The following is a 22,833-nucleotide window of genomic DNA, read 5'->3' as shown; positions in this document are numbered from 1 at the left end:
TGGAGTGGTTTACATGCTCATACTCTTTATTGATCACTTTTGACACATTTTGCAGTGACGGTGATAAGGAGCAAAGCCTGAGTCGCATCGCTGGCCAAACACAGATCGTGTCTGCTGGGCCGCTTTTCTCTTGCATGGTGGAAATAAAAGTGCTGTAAACTCAAGTTGGATAGCACCAGGTTGTCAGCCTGTGATCTTTGAGGTCTAACAAGCTTGGATTGGAATGCTAGGGCGTAGAGGCAGAAGAGGCACAGAAGGAAAGGAGGAAGAGGAGGATAAGGGAGGAGGGAGACGGCTGTCCCTCTCACTGCTGGATCCGGCGCAGAGACTGGATCTGGAAAGTCTGAGCGTGGGAGCCCCACTCTCTGTAGTGTTTGTACTCGCCGCCATGGCGATCACACTCCATGATGTACTGGTAACCACGGTATCCAGGGTACTGGTAGCAAACCCAGCTGAAGGAGGGGAAAATAAGGGCTTTAATAGGACAGAATGAGCTCCGTATGCAATCATCACTGCATGTTCAGTGGAAAGAATCTTTCTCAAACACATTTGCCATAATACTTCCTTAAAATAATCTCTTCATCCCACCCACTTTCAGTGTTTCTGCTAACATTTCTCCCTACCCTAGACGAAGTATACTCACGCTCCACTCTGGACCTGCATGGATCCAATCTCATTATTGGGCCAGCCCATAGCCTGAAGAGAGGGATAGTCATCGTTCATCTCCCACTTGTTCCCAATGAAGTTCTCTCCCTCAAAGACACAGATCTTGGACTCCTTATGGTTCTGCTCAGGGGACAAAAAAGACAAGAGATGTTTTGACAGATAGTTCTGCTGTTGTTTCTATAAAAGAACAGAGGGAAAATTGGAGCATTTTGGTACATTCTTCAGCCCCAAAGCTTAAAAAAAGAGGGACTCACAGCAGAGCAGACTGGGCGGAAGGACATCATCCTCTCGATGTGGTAGGCATTACTTCCACTCCAGGATTCCCAGCGAGGATAGTCACCTCTTTCCAAGACAAACTGTTGCCCACAGAAACTGGAATGCTCATAGCCCACCCAGCTGCAGATACAGACAGATACAGATACCAGGATGTGTACACAAAAGCAAACTTGTAAACTTACTAAATTTACTATTTTTAAATTGAGCTGAAATGTAACGCTCTGTTTGAGGTGTGTTTGGTCTTTGTTTGAAAGCTAAAAGTGCACACGCAGGTTCTGTGAGGATTCAAATCAAAACTATAACAAAACATATCTAAAATATCTCTGCATATCTTATACTGTGTAGTTTATCATCTACTGTAGACAGTGAATTAGGGAATAAAACTGTGTATGTAACTCTAGTTTTATACAGTCATACTGAATGTAACTTTGAAGGGTATGGTTGTGCAAAAGTAGTATAGAGAAACCTTCTGACTCACGCTCCACACTCCACCTTCAATGACCGGATGTTGTCATAGCCACACTCCATGATGTTCTGGCAGGATGAGGTGAACTCCATGCGTTTCCCCTGGAAGTTCTCCTGGTCGTAGACTGTGATCTGAAGGGTGACGCACACATAGGTACATATGGAGCAATCATATCTGATGTTGTGCAGAGGAGCAAGGAAAAACTCTTGGTGAAGGTGAAGTCATTTGTATCTATCTGGGTGTACTTGGTTCCTCTCGGACTCACCTTCCATGGTCCCATAGGCATGGGATTAGTCAAAGCCATTCTGTCCAATTTCTCAATGCTGATTGACCTGTGCATCAGACACATAGATATACACACAAACATACACTTGCACATGAGCATGGAAACATGATGAAGCATCATGTGTGTGCCGCTCCTAAAGACACAAACTACAACATAGTGATCAACACAAAACCGTTCGCTACTGTTGCAAGAGAACACAGCTAAAACGCAAAATGATGTACAGCACCTGAAGTGCAAGCCCTTATTTTGCAGCTACATTTAAATATACTTTGTTATGAAATATCTGAATTATCGTAAGAAACATTTAGAATACAGAAATTACAGAAGCACACTCTGTGGACATCAATGCAAAACCAAAACAGAGCTAGTTACATGAGAATGTAATAAGATCTTTGGTGGAGTTGTGTTTTGGTGAGGAGAAAGCGATAAAGACCCCTCCGGTGTATTGTTGGCACGCTTCTGTCCCCAAATGATTGTTGTGCGTCAGCAAAATGCTAAATGGAAAATGTCAGCAATGGCTAAAACAACTGAGGTGGTGGGCTTACCTGACCTACCCAAAAATAGCTGTGTGCATTCGGGGGGCTCCACACAACGGTCTCTTGACCCCCAGTACATGGGTCTATTTATACATGGCCTGGCTGAAAGGACCCCAGCGCCACAGGCCGGGCAGGAGTCAGCACATTGCGAGCAGCGCCATTGTTCCAGGCTGAGCCACTGGCTTTAGTCTCCTCTCACAAAGCGGGCAGCAGTGTGGCACCAACAGTGGAGGGCACGGTGCCCACTGCCAGAGTGGCATAAGTCTGGTTCCCATGACGACTGCCACCATACATGCTTGAGTCATGTAATGACAAGAAACAAAGGAAGGTTGTGTGTTTGGTCAGACATAGGGCACGTGTAGTTTATAAAAGTTCAAAATAATCAGTTTTGTAATAAAAAAGAATCCAATCTGTACTCAGCAAAGCACATGACCTGCCCTGATGTAAGTCTAAACCATTAATGAAGCCTTATTCAGATCATGGCTAACAACAAGCCCTACACTAATCAGTGTAAGCACATGCTAGTCCACTCTCACGGAAAACCTTGCAGTCACCCTGCGCCACTCACCTCAAATGACCCCCCCCCCCTCTCTCTCTCTGTTTCTCTCTTACACGTGTGCCCGCCCACACACATGCATACGCTCACACATACACACACGTACATGCACGCCCGGTCACCATCCATGCTCGCCCCACTCCTTTCACGTATGCAAAGCATCCTATTCATGCCCTGAGACAAGGCCATTGTGGGTCAAGCTGAATGAGTCGCTTGTGAGGGGGGGGGGATTAGAGGACACCTATTCAAGACCGCCTCTCATGGCCAGTATGTACTATGAATTATGAATTATGACTACTCAATATAATAATCAACGCTCATGGTGATAATTAGCCTTCAGGTGCACTCAACCAAACAGACTCAGGAATATCACATGCAGTGACACACATGCATTTTCACCCATTCCACTGCAAGTGAACATTTCCCTGACCATTTTCCTGACTAAACTGGACACCAGAACAGAAAATAGCTAAATAATCAGTTCAGGAGCAGAGTTAAGCAGGGTAGCACAATGTAAGATGAGGGGCCAAATTGTCATGTTCTGGTGCATTGGATGCTAGCCCATCACTGCAGCTACTCTCAGGCTCTGGTCGAAGCCAGGCAGAGGGAACAAAACCCAGTGGGCCAGGCTGTGGACACAATGGACGGCACTGTACAAACAATAACAGTGATGCTTCCTGCACAAAAGAGGGGATGGTGGCGAACCTCCTGAGGTCAGCAAAACGCCCGCTCAGCCACACGCTGGGCAGAGAGAGGGATAGAGAGGTGGAATGGGACAGAGGCAGGGACAAAATGGTTGGACATAGAAAATGATGGAAAGAGGGAGAAACAATGAGAGAGAGAGAGAGAGAACGAGAAAGAGAGAGAGAGAACAAGAGAGAGAGAGAGGGCAAACAAACAGAGAGGGAGAGTGCTTTACTGCTGATAGAGATACGCGCGCAGTGTAGGCCGGGAACAAAGCAACACGCTGAGTCAGCCGTGTTGGGTAGATGAGCGCTGCTCTCCATGCCCCCCCCACCCTCCAGAACATCCATCCAATGACGCAGTGGGGGAGCCATGTTCGCTCTCAAAGAGGCTCTGGATATATATGTATATATAACCCCCACGCTGGCCCAGGGTGCACACTTCTCTTGGGCCTCTCCATCCCCTCCTCTGCCTCCACTCTTCCTCTTACATTCCAGTTCTCTGTACCTGACGGCAACCTGTTCGGTGAGACTCGGGCTCTGGGATTTTTTCACGCGAGGGAGGGAGGGGTGAATCTGACCGCAGGAGGGCCAGGGACCCAGGGACTGCCAAAAAGGGACACCCCCCCCTTGCTATACTTTGACTGGATATTAACTTCTCATTGCTCAGGAAGTGGGGGGGGGGGGGTTAGGGTTCATGAGAAATCAGTCGGTTATTGGTCATTCGCAACAGAGACCGGTGGCAAGAGATTCTGTGGTGTTGTTTTGTATGGTGCACAGCAACTTTCAAATAGGACTCACAGAGTTATTACATACATTTTCTTGGCTAGTGTTCTGAACTGTATACAGAATAATAGAAGAGGAACTAGTAGGCATTTACAGTTTTACCCCTGCATTGTTTCTTGTGTCCATCCGCAATTTTGTGTTGTCATAATGTTGCTTCAATTTTGAATGTTCCACTGAAGTGCAAGATAGGTGGAAGTCACTGATATTGTGTTTAGTGATTGTACATTTTTACAGATATGACCATACAACTTCACTCATTGTTTGAAGTCTAATGGCAATTATGCAGTCAGTTTTAGGTCACGCTCTAACAATGCTGCAAATAAATAGGTCAATCAGATTTTAGATGCAGTCACAGTAGAGGAAATACAAGTAAATATGAGTTTAAGGCTTTTTCATTTTGACTCTTTTTACTCTCTCTCTCTGTAAGTTTACTTTCTTTGACCATTGAATTCTCTCTGTTTGGCCGCAGCTTCAGCCATGTCTCACTCCGCGGTCCAAGGTAGCATTGGGAGCCACTCGGCCACTGGGTTCCGCAGCCACAAAGTAGGCCAACTGTCTCAAAACAGAGTCCCCACAAACACACGCAGGCATATTTGTACAAACTCAAACAAATACACAAAAACACACACACACAAACCTGTGCCAACACACGTGTTTTGTATATGTTATAATATTGTTATAATATTTTTCTTTCATATTTGGATCTCCAGTACATTTTAGATAACAATAAGAGCCTTAAACTGATTTTTTTTCAGGTAATTGAGGAAAGTCTATAAGAATGCAAGTTGTGATGTTTGTTATCTTTATTATCAGATTTACCTCTACGAATTTGAGAATTTCCAAGGCCGCAAGATGGAGCTGAGTGCTGAGTGCCGTAACCTGTGTGAGAAAGGCTTTGACAAAATCGGCTCCATCAGAGTGGAGTGTGGCCCGTAAGTCTTCGACATTTTCATTTTATATGTGCCACATATTGTATCTCTGACCAGTGCCGGAAATTCTCTGGATCATCACCTGCACTTATGGGAATTAGCACTGTAGAGTTTAATGTATAAAAATGTGCCTTTCTGTTTTAGTGAGAGCATGCTGTGTTAGATACATTTTTCTGAATATGGGTCCATCTTGGGAAAAGGAGCTGTATTTTGATGGTGCCTTGTCTTTGCAGCTGGGTGGGCTATGAGCAGCAGAACCTGAGTGGTGAGATGTTCATGCTGGAGAAGGGAGAGTACCCTCGCTGGGACACCTGGTCCAACAGCTACAGGTGTGATCGCCTCATGTCCGTCAGACCCGTCCGCATGGTGGGTACAGCACACTGACACACATCTATCCATCTATCAAGATGATCACAACTTCCTTTGCCGTGCAAATACCCTGTCCATCAATATTGTAAATGAATAATCCCAAAGGAAACTGATTTTGGAGAGACAATATCCAAACAGTGCCCAAAGGTCCACGTCTCAGTACATAATATTGCTGTTGACGCTTCTCTTATTGCAGGACGTGCAAGATCATAAGATCTGCCTGTTTGAATGCATGAACTTTGAGGGTCGTAAAATGGAGGTCTGTGATGAGGACATCCCCAGTCTGTGGTCTTACGGCTTCCAGGATAGAGTCGCTAGCATCCAGGTCCTCGGTGGAACGTAAGTCCTCCTATTTTCAATGTATAGTTCAAAACCAAAGATGCTGACAATGCATAGCTCAAAACCAAAGATGCTACTGAGGAGGCAGCATACCAGATCAGTGGTCATTTTAATGTTCATAATCAGCATCATTACAGGATGACTGAAAATCCTGCTTTACCCAATGAATTGTTCTGGTTGATCTCTGTGCAGGTGGGTCGGATACCAGTACCCTGGTTATCGTGGTTACCAGTACGTGTTTGAGTGTGGACCCTTCAAGCACTGGAACGAATGGGGCGCTCACCACCCCCAGATTCAGTCGATGCGCAGAGTGAGGGACATGCAGACACACCGCCGCGGATGTTTTGAGATGACTGCATAGGAGGGATAATGACTAGGGACAAGGCCCATTAGGAGAGGACCCAGGAAGACCTCCAGTCTTCTCACGAGGCCCACTCATCTGGAGCTTTGTCACTCGAAGTCTTTTAAAAAGTGCCCTCTATCGCTTTCACCAGTACAATATTAAAGGGATTTTGGGAATCAGTCATAATGCTGCCATAAAGGTAGTAGTAACTGATTAACACCAGGAGACTTAAAACATACTGGTAAAAGTGATGGTAAATGTTCTTTGTTGCAACCCTAGAATTATATTATGGGACACTGATTTGATATTTACCACAATATTACAACTCTTATAACCGAAGATAGTAGATCTTCTTTAGTTTTGTTTACAACTTTGTTCATAATTCAGCAGCCCCTTCCTTCCACTTTTATACACTTTTTTCTCTTTTATGTTTTTTAGCTATATTCTAACTTATTTGATTATCTCAATTAAATGAAACGCTTTCCAAAGCATTTTTGTCATAGGGGTTTTGGCCCATTTTCGAGCCAATGTAAATCTTCTCAAAGCAGGTCTCGCTGCCCGGAAGGGATCAGTGTAGTGAACAAAGTAACCCAAAAGGGGGCACTGTTCTCTTACTCTGTCCTCAGTGGCGCAGATTAACCCCAAGGTCACATTTGCCACTTTATAAAACCCTGAATGAGAAATTACTTCTTGAAAGTTTGCACCATTCGATGCGTTCCACCAGGTTCGTGTGGAACATACATGAGGTTCGCCACATACACTCATAATGATCTCATATGTCTACAACTGGGGATATCTGTGAATGCCACCTTCAGTGGGATGGTCGCCGGATAGTGGTGTGTGTTTTACCGTGGACAGACTTTACACTCCCCTGTGACTGGCTGATCCTGCAGTCATGTTACACTGTATCTTTCTCAGGGATGCTGGCATCTGGAAAGCAATTTTCCTAAATGATAATAAAGATTTCAAACCTCAGAACTGAAAACATCCCATACCCTTGTAGCATATTTGTTCTATCAACAAGTTTAATCTTTCAATGTATAGCTTCGCAAAAAGTTGTTCTCTTCACGGTAGATCCTCAACATCATTAGGTTCACATAGTTAAAACCAACAGATAAGTTCGACCCGAATAGGACCTTCATAGTTATCCTATTAATGGTAAAATGAAATTAACCTATCATGTTAATCAACCTAAATTGTCGCCAATAGCCTGACAGAAGAAGCGTAAGCGTGATGTACTATGCCTAAATGTCAGTTTTGGTCCATCCTTTGCGCCGTGGAGCACCAACGCCTGCTTCCTTCCTTCCACCACAACAACACTGTCAGTACAGAGCTTAGAGTGACACCGCCAAACGCACTATAGAAGAGCAACGAGTAGCCGACGGTTTAGAGGACGGAGGATTTAAATTAAATACTGTGTGAAGTAACCGCTGATCCTTCGTGGGAGGGGGGTAGACTGCTCGGTATCCTTCGCAGCCTTAGAGGGGGAGGAGGTGCAGAGAATGAGCTATTCTTGTACCAGCAGAGAGGCTGTATGTAATAGCCAGGACGCATCAAGCGGCAGTGTTTCGTTAAACGGTCATAGTAGTTGCAGTGTGAGTGGAGGTATCGACAGCAACATTACCATCTTCAACAGTCCGTCGGAACCGGACGCCGAGTCGCAAGCGGCAATGAAAGTGAAGACAGGGTGCAACACAACAGACGCGGGGGTCCCGGTTACAACAGAGGAAGAATTGGTCAAAAATAGTGTCGTAACCCCGGAGCATGTACTGGGATTACAGAACATCACAACGAGTAAGTGTCGTCTGCCTGTAAAATGTCACAATTGAAGGCGCTATCTAATAGTTTAACGACATGCACACCAAAAGTTCTTTACCTGGTCATATCAATGACAAGCGTAGTGCCCAGAGGGGGATTTTCTGTTTAATTTTAGTGCATTGTGTCATAAGTCTATCATGAATATCCACACAACCCACGAGTAGCCTAACTGAGCAACATATTGATGTTGTGGAGTGATGGAGAAGGAGACTAGTGAAGGACTGTGTTATGTAGATGGTTGTCTGACATTTTAACTATTCACGTAGATTGTACCACATTGATATTCATATGTAATTAGCGTACCAGTTTTATATGTCTTGGCAGTAGATTATATATTTAGTATGACCTTTTTAAAGTTATGGTACTTGGGTTTGTTCGTGTGTATGTCGGTGCAAGAGTCTTGTCTGTGAAGTTGCCCAGACATGGTTGGGTAACAGGTAGGCCTATCTTCTGCAACTACCAAGACTCTATTGAGACGTCCTCATTAAGCCAGGCACTTAACACAGCTTTTAAATGTGCCATAAGGCTTTACTGCCAACTCATTTACCTGTTGATTATTTTCCTTTGTAGATGAGTATGATATAGCATGTCCAAGACTCCAGACAATACCCAATATCCAAGCATTGCATTAACAGCCTAATTCACCTGTCCTGTATCAAAGACCCTGCAATAAAACTGTATTTAGTCAACCTTTGTAAAGCTCAGTGACTTTGTCATTGGTCCTCCAAGTGAAACCATGGGCAAAGGAATTCTGCTTAATTGGCCATGAATAAAGAGACTCCCTGAAGAGGAATGAACAGTAATATGGCCGTATAGGCTATTTGTAATGACTTAACCTGAATAATGTCATTCATTCAGCAACAGTTGGTCTCTCACAGACCTTATATAATTTGACATAGATTCATCTGGCAGTCATAACATCTCATTATGTGTGTAATTGTTTCCCTGTCCCTTACATTATTATTCCTGAGGCAGAACACGAAGGAAGTTAAGTGTGGGAATGCCGTCATCGCAAAGAACACAATGCAGCCATCTCCCCTCCGCTTCCTGCCAATTGTGCTCAATTTGATTTAGGTTTGCTCTGCCACACAGAGTAAGGTGCCACATAAAAAAAGCATGTATTTTTTATAGCATCTTCATGTGCGACAGCAAAGGTTACTCTTATTCCCGAGCCTGATGTGGGAAGAGTGTGTCACATTAAGGGTTATGCCCATAAGCCTGTTATGAAACTGACAGAAATGATATTGGAGTGCTTCGAAGGGGGCCAGAGCATCATGTCTCTGTGTGAGAAAGAGGCAGCAGACATTGTGTCAGAGACGATGAAGCTGTTGCTTGTTATATGAAGCCAGAGATAACCTAGAGAGGACAATATTTTGAAGCCACAAAGCTTTCTCTCTCTCCTGTGTGACAACTTGGCATTCCTGACGAATAAAAAGCCGCACTGAAGCCTACCTGTAGTTTGTATACAGATCAAAGACATGGCAAGCAGACAGACAGACAGGATTTGAGATGGCTATGTAAGGTGATGGTACTATATTTAGAATTATGCAGCTTACATGTTCTACTATGCAGGTCTTAAAAAATAATAGCTATTATTTGTAATTCCACTACGGAAGGTGGAATTCGTATCCAAACATTAGGAAAGTAACATCATAAGGGCAAATGTAATTTTTTTAATTTGAAGCACTATGACAATTCCAGTACACCTTGAATGAGCTCTAGCTCATTGCTTGCAATGTTGCTCAATCATTAAGAACTGGTACATTCTCTCGTCAAATGATTTCAATTGTGAAAGCGAATTTAAAAATGTAATTAAGCGTATGGACACATGGAGAGAAGGGCCTGTTTGTGAATATACAGTATATCTCCCTAACACAGTGAATGGTAGAAGAGATATTTCAATTTCCTAGGACTAACACTGATATCTATCAAATCAGATAAGAGTTGTTTTCAGCCACATGCTGTCTCAGCTCAGAAGTTTCAAAGCGCTTGATTCATTTCAGGCAGCAGTGGAGTCATAACCTCATAGCTTCTTGTAGCTGAGAGCTGACCTGAGTTCCCCCGACACACACACACACAAACACACACACACACACACACACACACACACACACACACACACACACACCCACACACACACACACACACACACACACACACACACACACACACACACACACACACACACACACACACACACACACACACACACACACAAACACACACATACACACACACACATTTTCAGTTCAAGGGCAGTTGCACTCTGTGTGTATGCTGAGGGCTAGCATCCATTTGTTTGACCATGTTCATGACTCTCTCCTCTCCCCTGTCTGTGTCGTATCCTTTAACACATGCAGTAGACTGTCTACATTTGTAAAATCTACGCCTAGTTACATCCTACATGGTACATCGCAACTAAAAATATGGTAGATGTGTACCTTAGCCGATGTTACCACCATTTGGTTAGGGAATATTTTTTCCCCTTAAACTAGTGCATAGGATGTTCATGCTGCTCCACAATGTTGGCTTTCATCATTCTCCCCACTGAGATTCCCCCACATTAACACCCAAGCAATATCAGTCCTCAGGGAGACATTTTTATTTCACTGCGCAGGGATCATCTTTTCAACTGATTTCAGCGAGGCTCAGACACACACTGACACCAGTGCCGGAGCTCACTGTGTGACTTGGTGAGAAAAAATAAAACATTTAACCCATTTCTTTCACACGAAGTATTGCGAGAATGGCTGCACTGGCCGCTAATTTGAAAAGAGAAGACCAGGTGGTTCATTGGCCCGGTTGGGAGCAGATCCCAAGGAATATAAATGGCTCTATTAGCATTGAACACTCAGTGTACACTATAGGGAGCGGAAGAGAGCTCTTAGTTCCGCCATACTTGAGAATACAGCTGAGCGTTCAACAGGGTGAGTCATTTCAATAGCACTGTGATATCCTTATCAGTGGGGATGACTTATCAGGGTGACATCACTCGTCTCTACGTTTATATTGTAAACACCATCCACAGCATTTGCATTGTAACGATAATTCGAGCAATGGTAGGTTCATTTTGACTCATTTGTCATTCTCATTCTGTGTAAGCTACACTTTACTTTTGGCTCACATTGTGTCAGATTCACATGGTGTGACTCTAAATCCCCTTGAAAGACCCTGTGCCTTTCTCTGGGTGATAGTTTAACCCGGAGGAGGCAGTGGAGTGGTGAATTGTTTTTCTACGGGCCGCCTGTCAGGGAGATAACGCTCTTGCAGTCCACTGAAATGCCACTTGTCTGGCCTGGGGGGGCTTTGCCTTGGCTCTGCTCGCCATGCCCCTAAAACATCAAACTCGTTTCGCTCTCACCCTTTCTCTGTTTTCTGACTGTGTCTATGGCTGAATGACTGAGTGGAATAAATAGCTGCAATGCCGCCATCCCTCATCCCTAGCCAGTACAATAGATTTCTTCCCATGAATAGTTTCCTATATACTAGTGACACTTTCCCCTTGAGGATACAATCAGTTATTCTACCACCACCGCGTGACTCCAGATTACACCAGTTGTCAAATTGTCTACAGACTGCACCTCTCTGATCTCAGTCCCAACCTAAACGTCCCTAGAACTCCAGATTGGAATATCAAACTACACCTCTTGCAATAATAAATTCACTTGTCATATGATTCACAAAAGTAGCCTATGCTGTGTGAGCCAGACTCAGTGTCCTAAAGATGAAGCCTTGTATAAGTCAAAGGGTATTAATTTGTCAAAGAAGTGTGTGAGAACTAAAATAATATGGGTGTCTGAAGGGAAAGGAAGTTGCTTCTAGGTAGGGACTTTCATCACACAAATAGCTTGGCTGAGAAACAAGTTGCTTGACTTAAATGGAGTCTTCGATGCTGAGAAGCCACAAATGTATCTCTTTATTTAGTGACTGTAAAGTGTCGTGTTTTTTTTTACATGAACCCATTGCCGAAGTTTCATTTACTCAACCACACCCTCTTCTCACAAAGGACATGTAGTGTGACCTTTCTCACGACAGCAGCAGAGGCCACACACCACACGGCTAGCGCTGAAATTAGTGCTTGGTCTGCAGCAGATGCACGGTGCCTCCAACCACCAGCTGACTCATCGAGTAGTTTCTGTGTGAAAGAAGAAGCAGAGGTCTGAGACAGTAACTCTTCCTGACAAACAGGAAATGCATTCTTCTCTTGCATGCACAAGAACATCATGACTTCAGTTATTCAATAAAAGGTGCAATTAGCCATCACAGAATTTGAATTTGCAGTGTGAAAACTAGAGATACCCCCCTCCCCGCACACACACATACTTACATATTGCTATTACTGGGGATACTTGTAGGTACTAACAAGGATACTTGTAGGTATCCTTAAAACGTGTGTGTGTGTGTGTGTGTGTGTGTGTGTGTGTGTGTGTGTGTGTGTGTGTGTTCCAGGTCTACTGTAGTTGTCAGTGAACTGAGCTACCTTTGTGTCTAAAGAAAGCCAATGGCTGAGACTCTAACTCCTAATAATCACCTGGATTATCGTCTATAAATGGCTTCTGCTCTTGATTAAGGCCACCCTCATTCATCTTGCCACCAGATGGATCCCCTGTGTGGATGGCAAGGTTTAATTGTTCGCCTGTGTCTTCACAACCAGACGTCTGGAGAACTGACATATCTTTTGCATTTTGCATCAATTCTGCCGATTCAGTTGAATCAGGATTGTCTTCCTCTTCGTATTTTTATTAACATTACCTTCCTCTTATTATTCTAGGTGTCAAAAATAGAAGCTCGTTTTATGTAATTGCAGCCTTTTTTTGTTTGTTTACCTCAATAGGGCAGGTGGTGAGGGAAAGCAGGCAGATATTCTGGCTTGGTATCAGAAGGCATGTTGCTAGGTGACGGTGTTAGAGGAAGTGAAGTGTGGCAGCACTCAGATTCTGAATATGAGCCAGATCAACGATTACACTTCAACCTTCACTTCAACTTCAGCTGTCAACTACCACACTGTAATATGCAGGCCCACTTCATCCACTATACAAAAAGGGCAAGTGGCTGGTGTCAGGGTGAGATGCAAAAACCATCAGCATGTTCGTCAAATTATGCATGACACTCGGAGACGGTGGTTTGGCAAGTCAATGGTTTTCTCTTTGTTGTGTATTCTGTGCTGTTGTGTGGTTTTAGCTGTCGCAGTCAGGTTTCACTGTAATTATTGTCCATGGTAATGCCCAATGATATTTAAAATGCCACCACCATATCAAATGCAATCCAGAATCTGGTTATTTATAAATCTACTTTGAGCTCATTATCACTGATGAATCATTTCTCTCGGCGAGGCAAAACAATATTTGCCTTATTTGAAAGAAGATGACATGTTTTAATGTTGTTGTTCATGACAACCATGCTCGATTCACACTTGATGTATAAAACCTTTGAAAACATTTGAAATAGAAAAATATAGTGAGGTATATCCCTGTATCAGTAGGTTACTCCCCATTACTCTATGAACAGATAGGATTGGTGGTTTTCGAGACATCAGCTAGAAACCATTTCACATTCCATTTGTTCACCTCTAGAATGTATTCCATAAAATGTGTTTCCTCCACTTCTTCCACACAATGTGGATTGTTATTATCAGCCGCTGCAGCTTCAGCCAATACCCTATTTGATCGTCTTTTATTCCGAGATTCATTTCGGGGTTAGAGGAGGATCTGGATTTATTGTGTGATGGTAAAGCCTGGTCTTCAGGGGGCATCCAGGCAGAAACAGCTTCACTCAGTAGCTCAGTTCTACAGCCACTCCATCTCCCCAGGGTTTCTTCAGATCAGCCTGACGAGAATGTCATCATTAGCTTGGGCTTCTCACCAATGGTTGGTTGATTACTGCGAATCAAGGGATTGTCAGCGTAAGAGCATTATATGATGTAACTTCACATTTCTCTTTTAGATGTATTGACATCCCCTCCTGAACACATTGATGGGTTATCTTGGTTTTCATTTCCTTTTTATCATAAAGTACAAAAATGATAAAAACCATTTCAGTACTCAAGCTTTATTTTGGAAGCTGAGCTTTGCTGCTGGTACTTCCTTGATTTCAATACTTATAGTTAAATGTCACGTTGAAATGTTTGTATTTTATTTTCAATTACATCAGTTTAATTCTTTATCTTTTACTGCCTTTGTGGCATAAAAGGTATTGTATGTATTAGCACATACAAGTTGGGATGCCAGTATGAGCAGGTTGGCAGGTGCAGGTAATTCATTCCTGTCATAGCAAATAGATTGTTCTGGAGACATGATGACTGAGACTGCTGTATGACAGATGGTTTCTCAAGCTCAACTCCTTGACTGCTGTATGATCATATTGCCATGGCGACAGGAAATGCCACGAGAACCAAGAGCCCTAAGCAGGGGATACTTAGTGCTGAAGTATTACCTCAAGTGTGAGGCCGTTTGAGCAATCTCATCTAAGGCCCCCGTAGTGACAGTTCAATAAGCAGCCTCAGGCTTCAGAGGATCATGGCAGACCATTAACCACCGCTGTAGAAATCAGTATTTTTATCTATGGACACCACCAGTAGTTAAAGCTGGACCTTCTTTCAGCCTTCTATTTGTTACTGTGTGTCTGTTATTTAGTAGCGCCCGTGGGTTATACAGTTGGTTTTGTACTCTCACTTCAGCTTAATGATACTCAATCAACCTTCAAATCTTCTGTTTTAAGAGTCCTGTGAAGTGAACCGTAGAATGCTCATAAGATACCTGTATGCTGTGGTGTACAGGATGCTTTGAAGGTGTTTTCAGCTCAGCACAAGAGCAATGATCACAATGTTTGTTGTCATTTAAGTGGAAGAGCTACTTACATTTATAAATCTCTTCACTGGCATTCCAGCTAGCATGTGATGGCTTGCCTTCTCACAGCCTCGTCCTTGCCCTTGCCACACAGACAAACAGAGAGAGAGAGAGAGAGAGAGAGACATTACATGCATAGTGTTATCTAATGGGTTTTTTGTTGGCCTCTAAAGCTTTTGGAAGCCAAAAGACATCTGCTGTGAGGAAGTGAGGTAATGAGTTTTCAAAACACATGAACGATTCAACAACGACCAAATAGGAGATGAAGAGAAACTAGGTCTATACGTGTAAAGGGGGCTTGAAAGTACATCCAGGGCTTGCAGTCAACCTTCTTAAATGGCTATTGAGAATGTGAGTACAGCTGAAGTGAAAATGAAATTATTTCTGTTTTTAATATGAATAAGAAAAGCTTGAAACTCAGAAAAAGACAGAGCCACTATTCCTTCACGAAATAGCGCATGGATTGGCCCTCAACAAAACAAAGCAATTTCATTAATGCATCACACAGAGCCTTCAGAAAGCCTGCAGACTTTAGCAGATGTGTGTCCTGTGACTAGCCTTCTCCACATGGCAGGAATAGGCTAAAAATACACAGAGTGATTGGCTAGAGCCAGTTTAGGCCATCTGTTCATTAACTTCAAGGAAGATAAAGATGGGCAGGTTTTTGGGATCTAAGCAGAGCCAGCTTTCAAGTTTTGTTCCACTGCACTGAAGGCCCACTATGGGCCAGGGACAACCTTATTATCATCCCCATCATCATCCTCATCAGGGACCGTCGGGACATGAGTATGATACTGGCGTAGAGAGGGATATGGCAGAACCCTGGGGTTTCCTCAAATCCCCTTAGCATCTTCCAATCTGTACCATGTGACGGTGAAACAATGTAAGCCTCTTAGGTGTAATCCAGCCACAGGAAGGAGAGCGTTGTGGGCAGCCATCACTTCACACACCGCCACTGACAACCAGGGACAGAAAAGCCAGCTGTCCACCCCGGTGAAAAGGGCCTTTCGCCAATGACCTCTCCCCTTTACTGCAACTGCATGCCCAGGGGTTCCTATGCACTGCCTCAACATAGTGAGGGACTCGAGCTTGGCTGATATTCATACAAGTTGAGAAATTCACTGGAAGTGTTATTCAGTTCCTTCGGATGTGTTGTTCAGTATTCATTTGACAAGCACTCTTTGGTAACCGTAGATACACTGTAACTGTAAAGTTTTAGTTTGGAAGTCATAAGGTGCTAGTAAAGTTTAGGGCTAGGTTTGGGGTTTGTATGAGGTGAAGGGTAGAGTCAGGTTATGGTTAGATATAATTAATGTTGTTGTCTAGAATTAATAAACATGTCTTTGATAGACAATTTATATAAAGTTTGTTAAATGTCCGGTAGTTGCTCAGCACAGATAAGGTATGGTGAAATGAAAATGTGTTGTTCTTATATAATGTGCTATCCTCACTTTTGCATATGTCGCTGCGACCTAACTGTCACAAGTCACAGGTTGTTCTGATCCCTCGGAGACACAACACACCAGACATGAATCAAGTTTAGTAATTTTATTTTAAAGGCCGGCAGCCACACACAAGCTTAATTACAAACAGTCACTGGGCAAGATTCAACATATGGTTTAGGCCCAGCCTTTCTCCACATAACCCACCCCAATCAGACACAGGAGGCTGCTATAGCCACAGATAGGCACCACCAAGGGGGAGGGGTACAGCCTATTGGCAGAGGCAATTTAGAATAAATACATGCACTGGAAGCAAAACACAAATCTCATAGTGAAGCCCTCAATACAGTTCCCCAGCTTGGCCCAACACTGGCGTTATATTTCACTCGTGATCACACAGAAATGTCAATGTACAACAATGTCACTGCAAAGATGGCTCACCCACACACGGCAAGCTACACCTCTAAAATGTAAATTTGGTTCCTTGTCACCATAAGCAGGCGCTCGTCACATAGGCTGCCTTACCTCCCCGGTATGTGTAACCCATTAAGAGGGGCTCACCCAGTCACTGCCTGTCCCGCAAAGCGGGTGCGCTGCCGGATCGCGAAGTGAAGAAACCCTTTTGGTCGGCGGCGTCCCACCTTGCCGACCAAAACAAAACAAAACAATAACAAATCCAACAGTTACTCGGTCCAGGAGTAGGTGTGCAGCAGAGCTTCGCCGATACGTGATGACGGATCACGCCACAGTCGCAATTCCACAAACTCTGGCTGGTTAAAGTTTGCGTCTCTCTCTCCCCTTCCTCCGATGTCACTCCTGCGTCCTCTCTGGCTGCAGCTCCAGATTCCACCACCGTAACAAAAGAAAAGCACACACTAAACCAACGGCAGGCTCGAAGCTGACCCATTCAGTAACATATTATTGTGCAAATAAAACAATGACTTTCCTTTAGTTGGCGAGTTACCACGCATCTCTGTCTCACACGCCGGCTGGCCGCTGTTGTCATCGGTCGTGTCGCCTCCTCACTGACGCGGTTGGATGGCGTCATTGCCCCAGGGTCCCCTGGGAAGTCGAGTCCCGTTCCTTTCCCGTCACCCTGTATAAAAAGGATTTTTCCGGCCAGCGTCCCAATCACATCAGCTCAATCAAAGTCCGTGGCCATTAGTCCATCAACTCATTAGTCCATATTAGAGTTCTTGCCACACAGTTTCCCCCTGCTCACTGATTACAGCACAACACACAATAATATTACACCACACACATGATTACACAATCAACAACAATAATACCCCGGACTGACATGTGACACACCCCCCCACTTTATCAGTGGTCGTCCCGGCCACTAGTCACCGTACCTTGCAGGGCGAGCCCCCAAGTTGGCTCGCTGGGATCGGCGCGGCCCCAGTACATCCCCATGATCCACCACAGCCTCAGGAAGGGCATCCCATATTCCCCTAGCCCCTGTACCATTCTCATTTGGTTCTGGGCGACCCTGCTCACATGGGAAACAAACTGGCCACCACCCTCTCTCAGGCCCCTGTTCTGCTTCCAGCTGTACTGTGGGCTGGTCCCCTGCCAATTCAGCTACGTCCCCATGAGCCCCACTCAGCCAGCTGCTGGGCTGCACACACAGGTTGTTCTGGTGCAGGGTGCGCAGAGGTCCCTCCTTCCCTTCTGGTCGGATCACGTAGATGGGGCGGTCCCGTGTAGGCTGGCTCTGGATCACATATGGCCGGGGGTCCCAATGGTACCCTAGCTTCCCTCGGGCCCGGCGACGGAAGTCTCGGACGAAGACCCTGTCCCCAGGCAACAATGGCTTGGCCCTAAGGCCTTGGTTGCGTCGCCCCTGGTCCTGCTGTTGTCTCTGTTGACTCCGTGCTTTCACCAGCTGATAGGCATTCTGCAGACAGGCCTGGTGCTGACGAACCCAGTCATGCAAGGCACCCCGTTGCTCTGGCCTCTCGAGCCCGGCCAACTGGTCCACTGGTAAGCGGGCATGCCGGCCAAACACTACAAAGAAGGGGGCCAAACTGGTCACACTGTGTGGCGTGTTGTTGTAAGCATGTACCAGTGCAGGCAGGTGTTCTCTCCAGCGAGAATGCTCCCTTGGCTCCAAGGTGTTCAGCAGGCCGAGGATCGTCTGGTTCATCCTCTCACAAGCCCCGTTCCCCTGAGGATGATAAGGAGTCGTCCTCACCTTCCGACACCCATAAAGGGTACACAGCTGCTGGGTCAAGTCGGATTCAAATGCAGGCCCCTGGTCCGTCAAGATCCGCTCTGGGCATCCAAAGGACCGAAACACTGTCTCCCAAAGCACCGCTGCTGTCGTGGCTGCCGTCTGGTCTTTTGTTGGCACTGCAAAGGCAAATCTGGAGAACAGGTCAACCATAACAAGTATGTATTGGTGGCTATCCCCAGGGCGCCGTAGGGACAGGTAGTCCAGGGCCAGAGTCTCCCAAGGATAGCCACTCTCGATGGAACACAAGGGTGCTTTTGGGCCAGCCCTTGCCCTGCTAAGCACACACTGGGGACACTCACTCACCCACCTGTGGTTGTCTCCGCTCATACCAATCCAGAAAAGCCTCTGACGCAGTGCAGTCAGCAGTCGGGACCCCTTGGCGTGGCCCAAAGCCACATGATACTGAGTCCACAGCGTTTTTCGCTCAGCGACAGGGGCCACGATTGCCACTTCCTCGTCTTGCCCCCTAAGTGCCGGCCGCCTCCACACAAGGACTCCATCTTGTACCTCAAGCCTTTCCCATTCCCCCACAAGCTGCCGCCCGGTAGCTTGGAGAGACTGCCGCTCCCCCTGTGTAGGCCTGTTCCCTTGCTGTCGCCACTGCCAGATTTTGGCCAGTTCCAGATCCCTGCCCTGGCGGTCCGCCCATGAGCCTTGCTTGGAGCCTTCCGGTTCCGGCTCAGGTGCCTCTACTCGCCTTGCTGCAGTCACCTCAGGAAGGCGGGACAAGGCATCTGCATTCTGATGGTCTGCCCCCGGCTTGTGGCATTGTGAAAAGTCAAAGTTTGCCAACTGGGCAGCCCACCTCTGCTCCACAGCCCCCAAGTTAGCCGTTTGGAGGTGGAGCAGAGGCCGGTGGTCGGTGAAGACTTTGAAGGTGGCCCCCTACGGGTAGTCTTTAAACTTCTCCGTTATGGCCCACTTTAATGCCAGGAACTCTAGTTTAAAGGCACTGTAATGCTGGTCATTACGCTCTGCGTCATGTAATCCAGGGCTGGCGTAAGCGATGGCGCGTCCCCGCCCGTCCTGGACCTGGGCCAGCACAGCCCCCAGCCCATGCAAGCTGGCATCGGTGTAGAGCTGGAATGGGAGGCCAAAATCAGCGTAGGCCAACACAGGGGCTCTCAGGAGGGCTTCCTTTAGGTCCTGGAAGGCTTTCCCACACTCTGGGGTCCAGTCGACTAACTTGGTCTTGTTCCCGCCTGTCCCCCTCAACAATGCGTGCAGTGGCTCTGCCTTCCGCGCAAAAAATGGGACGAACCGGCGGTAGTAGCCGACGAATCCCAGGAATGAGCAAACCTCCCGCACGGTAGTTGGAACCGGCCAGTCCTGAACCGCCTCCGTCTTCTGGGGGTCAGTTGCCACACCCCCCTGGCTCACCACGTGGCCCAGGTACTGTACCGAACGCTTGAAGAGGTGGCATTTGCTGGGCTGCAAGAAATCGTGTACCTGACCCCCGAGGCATCGTTGCATAAGGCGTTGAAACGTGGCAGGGGCGTTGCACAAGCCAAAGGGCATCCTCTCAAACTCATAGAGGCCTAGGGGAGTTGCAAAGGCCGTCTTCTCCTTATCGGCGGGATGGACCTCCACCTGCCAATACCCACTGGCAAGATCGAGTGTGGAGTACCATTCTGCCTTCTTTAAATTGATCAGGGACTCCTCCACACGAGGAAGGGGGTAGGCATTCTTATGTGTGACTGCATTTAATCTTGAAGTTGGTGAGACTGAGGTGGAGTCAGTCCTTTAGTCTGTTGGAGCAATGGAGTCAAACAGGAGGAAAGGGGACTACTCACTGGCCTCACGTCCACCTCCACCACGGAGTCAGCCTCCTGCCTGAGGAACAGCTGGTTTGGCGCTTGGACATCATCCTGTCCGAGGCGCAGGACACGGGCCAGGAGCCGTCTGGGAGGTAGCGCCACAGGGTAGGGATGAGGATTACATATGCGCAGGAGGACCCGGCCGTCCTGAAGTCTGGTCACTGCACGGGCTACGCACCACTCTTGCCCACCATGGTAGCAGTCTTCAAGTAGGACATCTTGACTGGCTTTGGGCGCCTCTGGGACGTGGGCCCACGCGGCCGTCTCCGTTTGTGGGGCCAACCAGACGGGGTCGCTTGTACGCAGTCGTGCAATTCCAAGGCTTGGTCCCCGGTGCTCTTCTGCTTCAATCCTCCGGCAAGTGGCAAATGCTCGATCCCAGGCCACCCCTGCTGACCTGGGGAGAGTAGACTTGAACAACGTGAATTTGTGCCCCCCCTGCTGACGGAGGCCCTCCCAACAATGCTGGATCACGTTCATGCCTAAAACCCCATAGGTCGGAGGCAAGTACTTGTCTTCTACTACGACCACCCCCTTCCCTGGTACCAACACACCCCCCACCTCAAAGTCCAAAACCGTATACCCAACATAAGGCAAGGCTAGCCCGTTAGCAGCTTTCAATGTTAGCCAAGATATATCACCCACCTCTTTCATCTCAGTGCCCTGTAGGTGGTTTTGAAACAGGCCCCGGCTAAACAGGGTCACCTGGGACCCAGTGTCGAGGATGCAGGGGATCCGTTTACCTTGTACGAAGACCTCAACCTCCGGGCTCTCTCCAACAAGGGCAGATCGCATCGGAACCTCCACTGGCCTACCCTCCTCTGCCACTCTTAAATGGTTGGCTGTCTCCCGGTTTCGGCACTCTCGTAGCATGTGGCCAGCCTGCCCACAGCGTAGTCAGATTGGGCGGCCCTGGTCGTCCCATTGCGGTAGTCTTGGTCTCCGCTGTGACCGAATGGCACTCTGTTCGCCACCCTCACTGCTAACTGCTGGTTCCGGTTGCCGCCGGGTGGTTCGTTGTGAGCGGAGCTCCGCCAGTAATGAAGTCTTTAAGTCTGTCACCTGGGCCCGCAGCTCACCAGCCAGCTCAGTTCTCAATGCTTCCTTTAGGCGTTCCCAGTCTTGTAGAGGATCTGATGGGGCGTGAGGAGTGGGATGGGTGGGGTTGTTGTACGTCCGTCGTGTGTCTACGCTGTCCATGGTAGCCCGCTCAGTCTCTTTCTCCATGGCCTTGACCTCCTTACACGCCTCCTCGAAGGTAATGTCTGGCTCCCGACGCACACGCCGCTGGAGTTCTGTCTGCACAGGCCCTGGTAGTAGTCCCAGCACCAACTGGCTCCGCAGCATCTCCACATCAGACCCAGCTGCTTCCTCCTTGCTTCGCCACCTGAAATGGGACTCACGGAGACGCAAAATGAAAGGCCCCACCCCTTCCCCCACATGTTGCTGACATTTAAAAAACTGAGCTCTAACTTGACTAGTGCTTAGAACATCCCCATACAGTTTCTCGAGGGCAATGAATATTTTACTGTCAGTGTTCCTTTCTGTTAGCCTGGATACCAGCCCAAACCCCGCCCACAACATTTTTGGTCAGGGAGATTTGGTCTGGCTCTGGGCTAATTGGGAGAGAGTTTCATTGGTCGGATAAAACCGGACCAATCAAATTGTCAGGGCGGGCTTTATACGTTGATGGACAGATACCAACGCTTGAGTTGAATTAACCGGTAGATTCGAACTCCGACCAAGATGGCCGCGTCTCGGGTGCTTAGTGGGGAATATTTTATGTGAATTAAGCTATCTACACGACTTTTTAATGTCTACATTGACTCGGTTTGTTGTGCATGTGCAACACGAATGTTGCAGAGTATTGTTTTGTCTTAACTAAAGCTCTCTAGACCATTATTGTTAGATCATTGCTAACGCGTACACAAAAAAACCATTGAAACAAACTGTAGCTTGTAGCCTTAATGCTAAATAATTAACGTGAGCAGGCATATCTCAACAGACATTGACAGCGCATTCATTTTGAAAGAGGAACAGAGAAACGCGATCGAGGCATTTGTCGATTGAAAAGATGTTTTTGCCGTCCTTCCTACGGGATCAGGTAAAAGTTTAATCTATCAGATGGTAATAGGCTACTACGTTGCTCTGATTGGTTCTAGGTATTCAATTCAGCGAATAGGCATTTTCTTTCCTGGTTCGTTGAAACACGCCCCATAATCACAGCCCAAAGGTTGGGTTTCAGACTCATATTCTGACTAGAATCATGAGTATGACATCGTCAAGCTACCTTTCTGTGGCTGGGAGTAACAGTATTTCCCTCCTAGCATCCCCCTGGAGTGCACTCATGACAAAATCCACCTTTTGTTCTGCTGACAGTGCTTGTGCTCGCAAATACACCTCTATTTGGGTGCGCCACTCTGCAAACGGTTGCTGG

General features: G+C 46.6%; 3 protein-coding genes across 3 annotated transcripts in view; 2 read left to right on the top strand and 1 right to left on the bottom strand.

Moving 5' to 3' along the window:
* Window positions 1-304: 304 nt before the first annotated feature.
* cryba1a (crystallin, beta A1a) lies at window positions 305-2,268 on the bottom strand (the record flags this gene model as incomplete). The annotated part of the gene is made up of 6 exons (XM_080845193.1): window positions 305-452; window positions 644-786; window positions 921-1,062; window positions 1,421-1,539; window positions 1,674-1,740; window positions 2,249-2,268. The coding sequence occupies 6 exons, from the start codon at window positions 2,266-2,268 to the stop codon at window positions 305-307; spliced, it is 639 nt and encodes a 212-aa protein (XP_080701319.1).
* A 2,464-nt stretch (window positions 2,269-4,732) lies between these two features.
* crybb1l3 (crystallin, beta B1, like 3) lies at window positions 4,733-6,253 on the top strand (the record flags this gene model as incomplete). Its single annotated transcript, XM_080845194.1, has 5 exons — window positions 4,733-4,798; window positions 5,069-5,187; window positions 5,418-5,550; window positions 5,750-5,892; window positions 6,085-6,253. The coding sequence occupies 5 exons, from the start codon at window positions 4,733-4,735 to the stop codon at window positions 6,251-6,253; spliced, it is 630 nt and encodes a 209-aa protein (XP_080701320.1).
* A 1,404-nt stretch (window positions 6,254-7,657) lies between these two features.
* Window positions 7,658-22,833, top strand: part of unc119a1 (unc-119 lipid binding chaperone a1) — a 20,361-nt gene continuing 5,185 nt past the window's right edge. The window contains exon 1 of the mRNA XM_080844306.1: window positions 7,658-8,029. Coding sequence (XP_080700432.1) covers window positions 7,738-8,029 — 292 coding nt within the window. The 5' untranslated portion in view covers window positions 7,658-7,737. The remainder of the gene's footprint in view (window positions 8,030-22,833) is intronic.

Source organism: Sprattus sprattus, assembly GCF_963457725.1.
Source record: "Sprattus sprattus genome assembly, chromosome: 9".
In the NCBI taxonomy this organism is placed as follows: domain Eukaryota; kingdom Metazoa; phylum Chordata; class Actinopteri; order Clupeiformes; family Clupeidae; genus Sprattus; species Sprattus sprattus.
The sequence above is the reverse complement of the archived record's forward strand: the minus strand, read 5'-3'. Positions and strand labels throughout refer to the sequence as shown.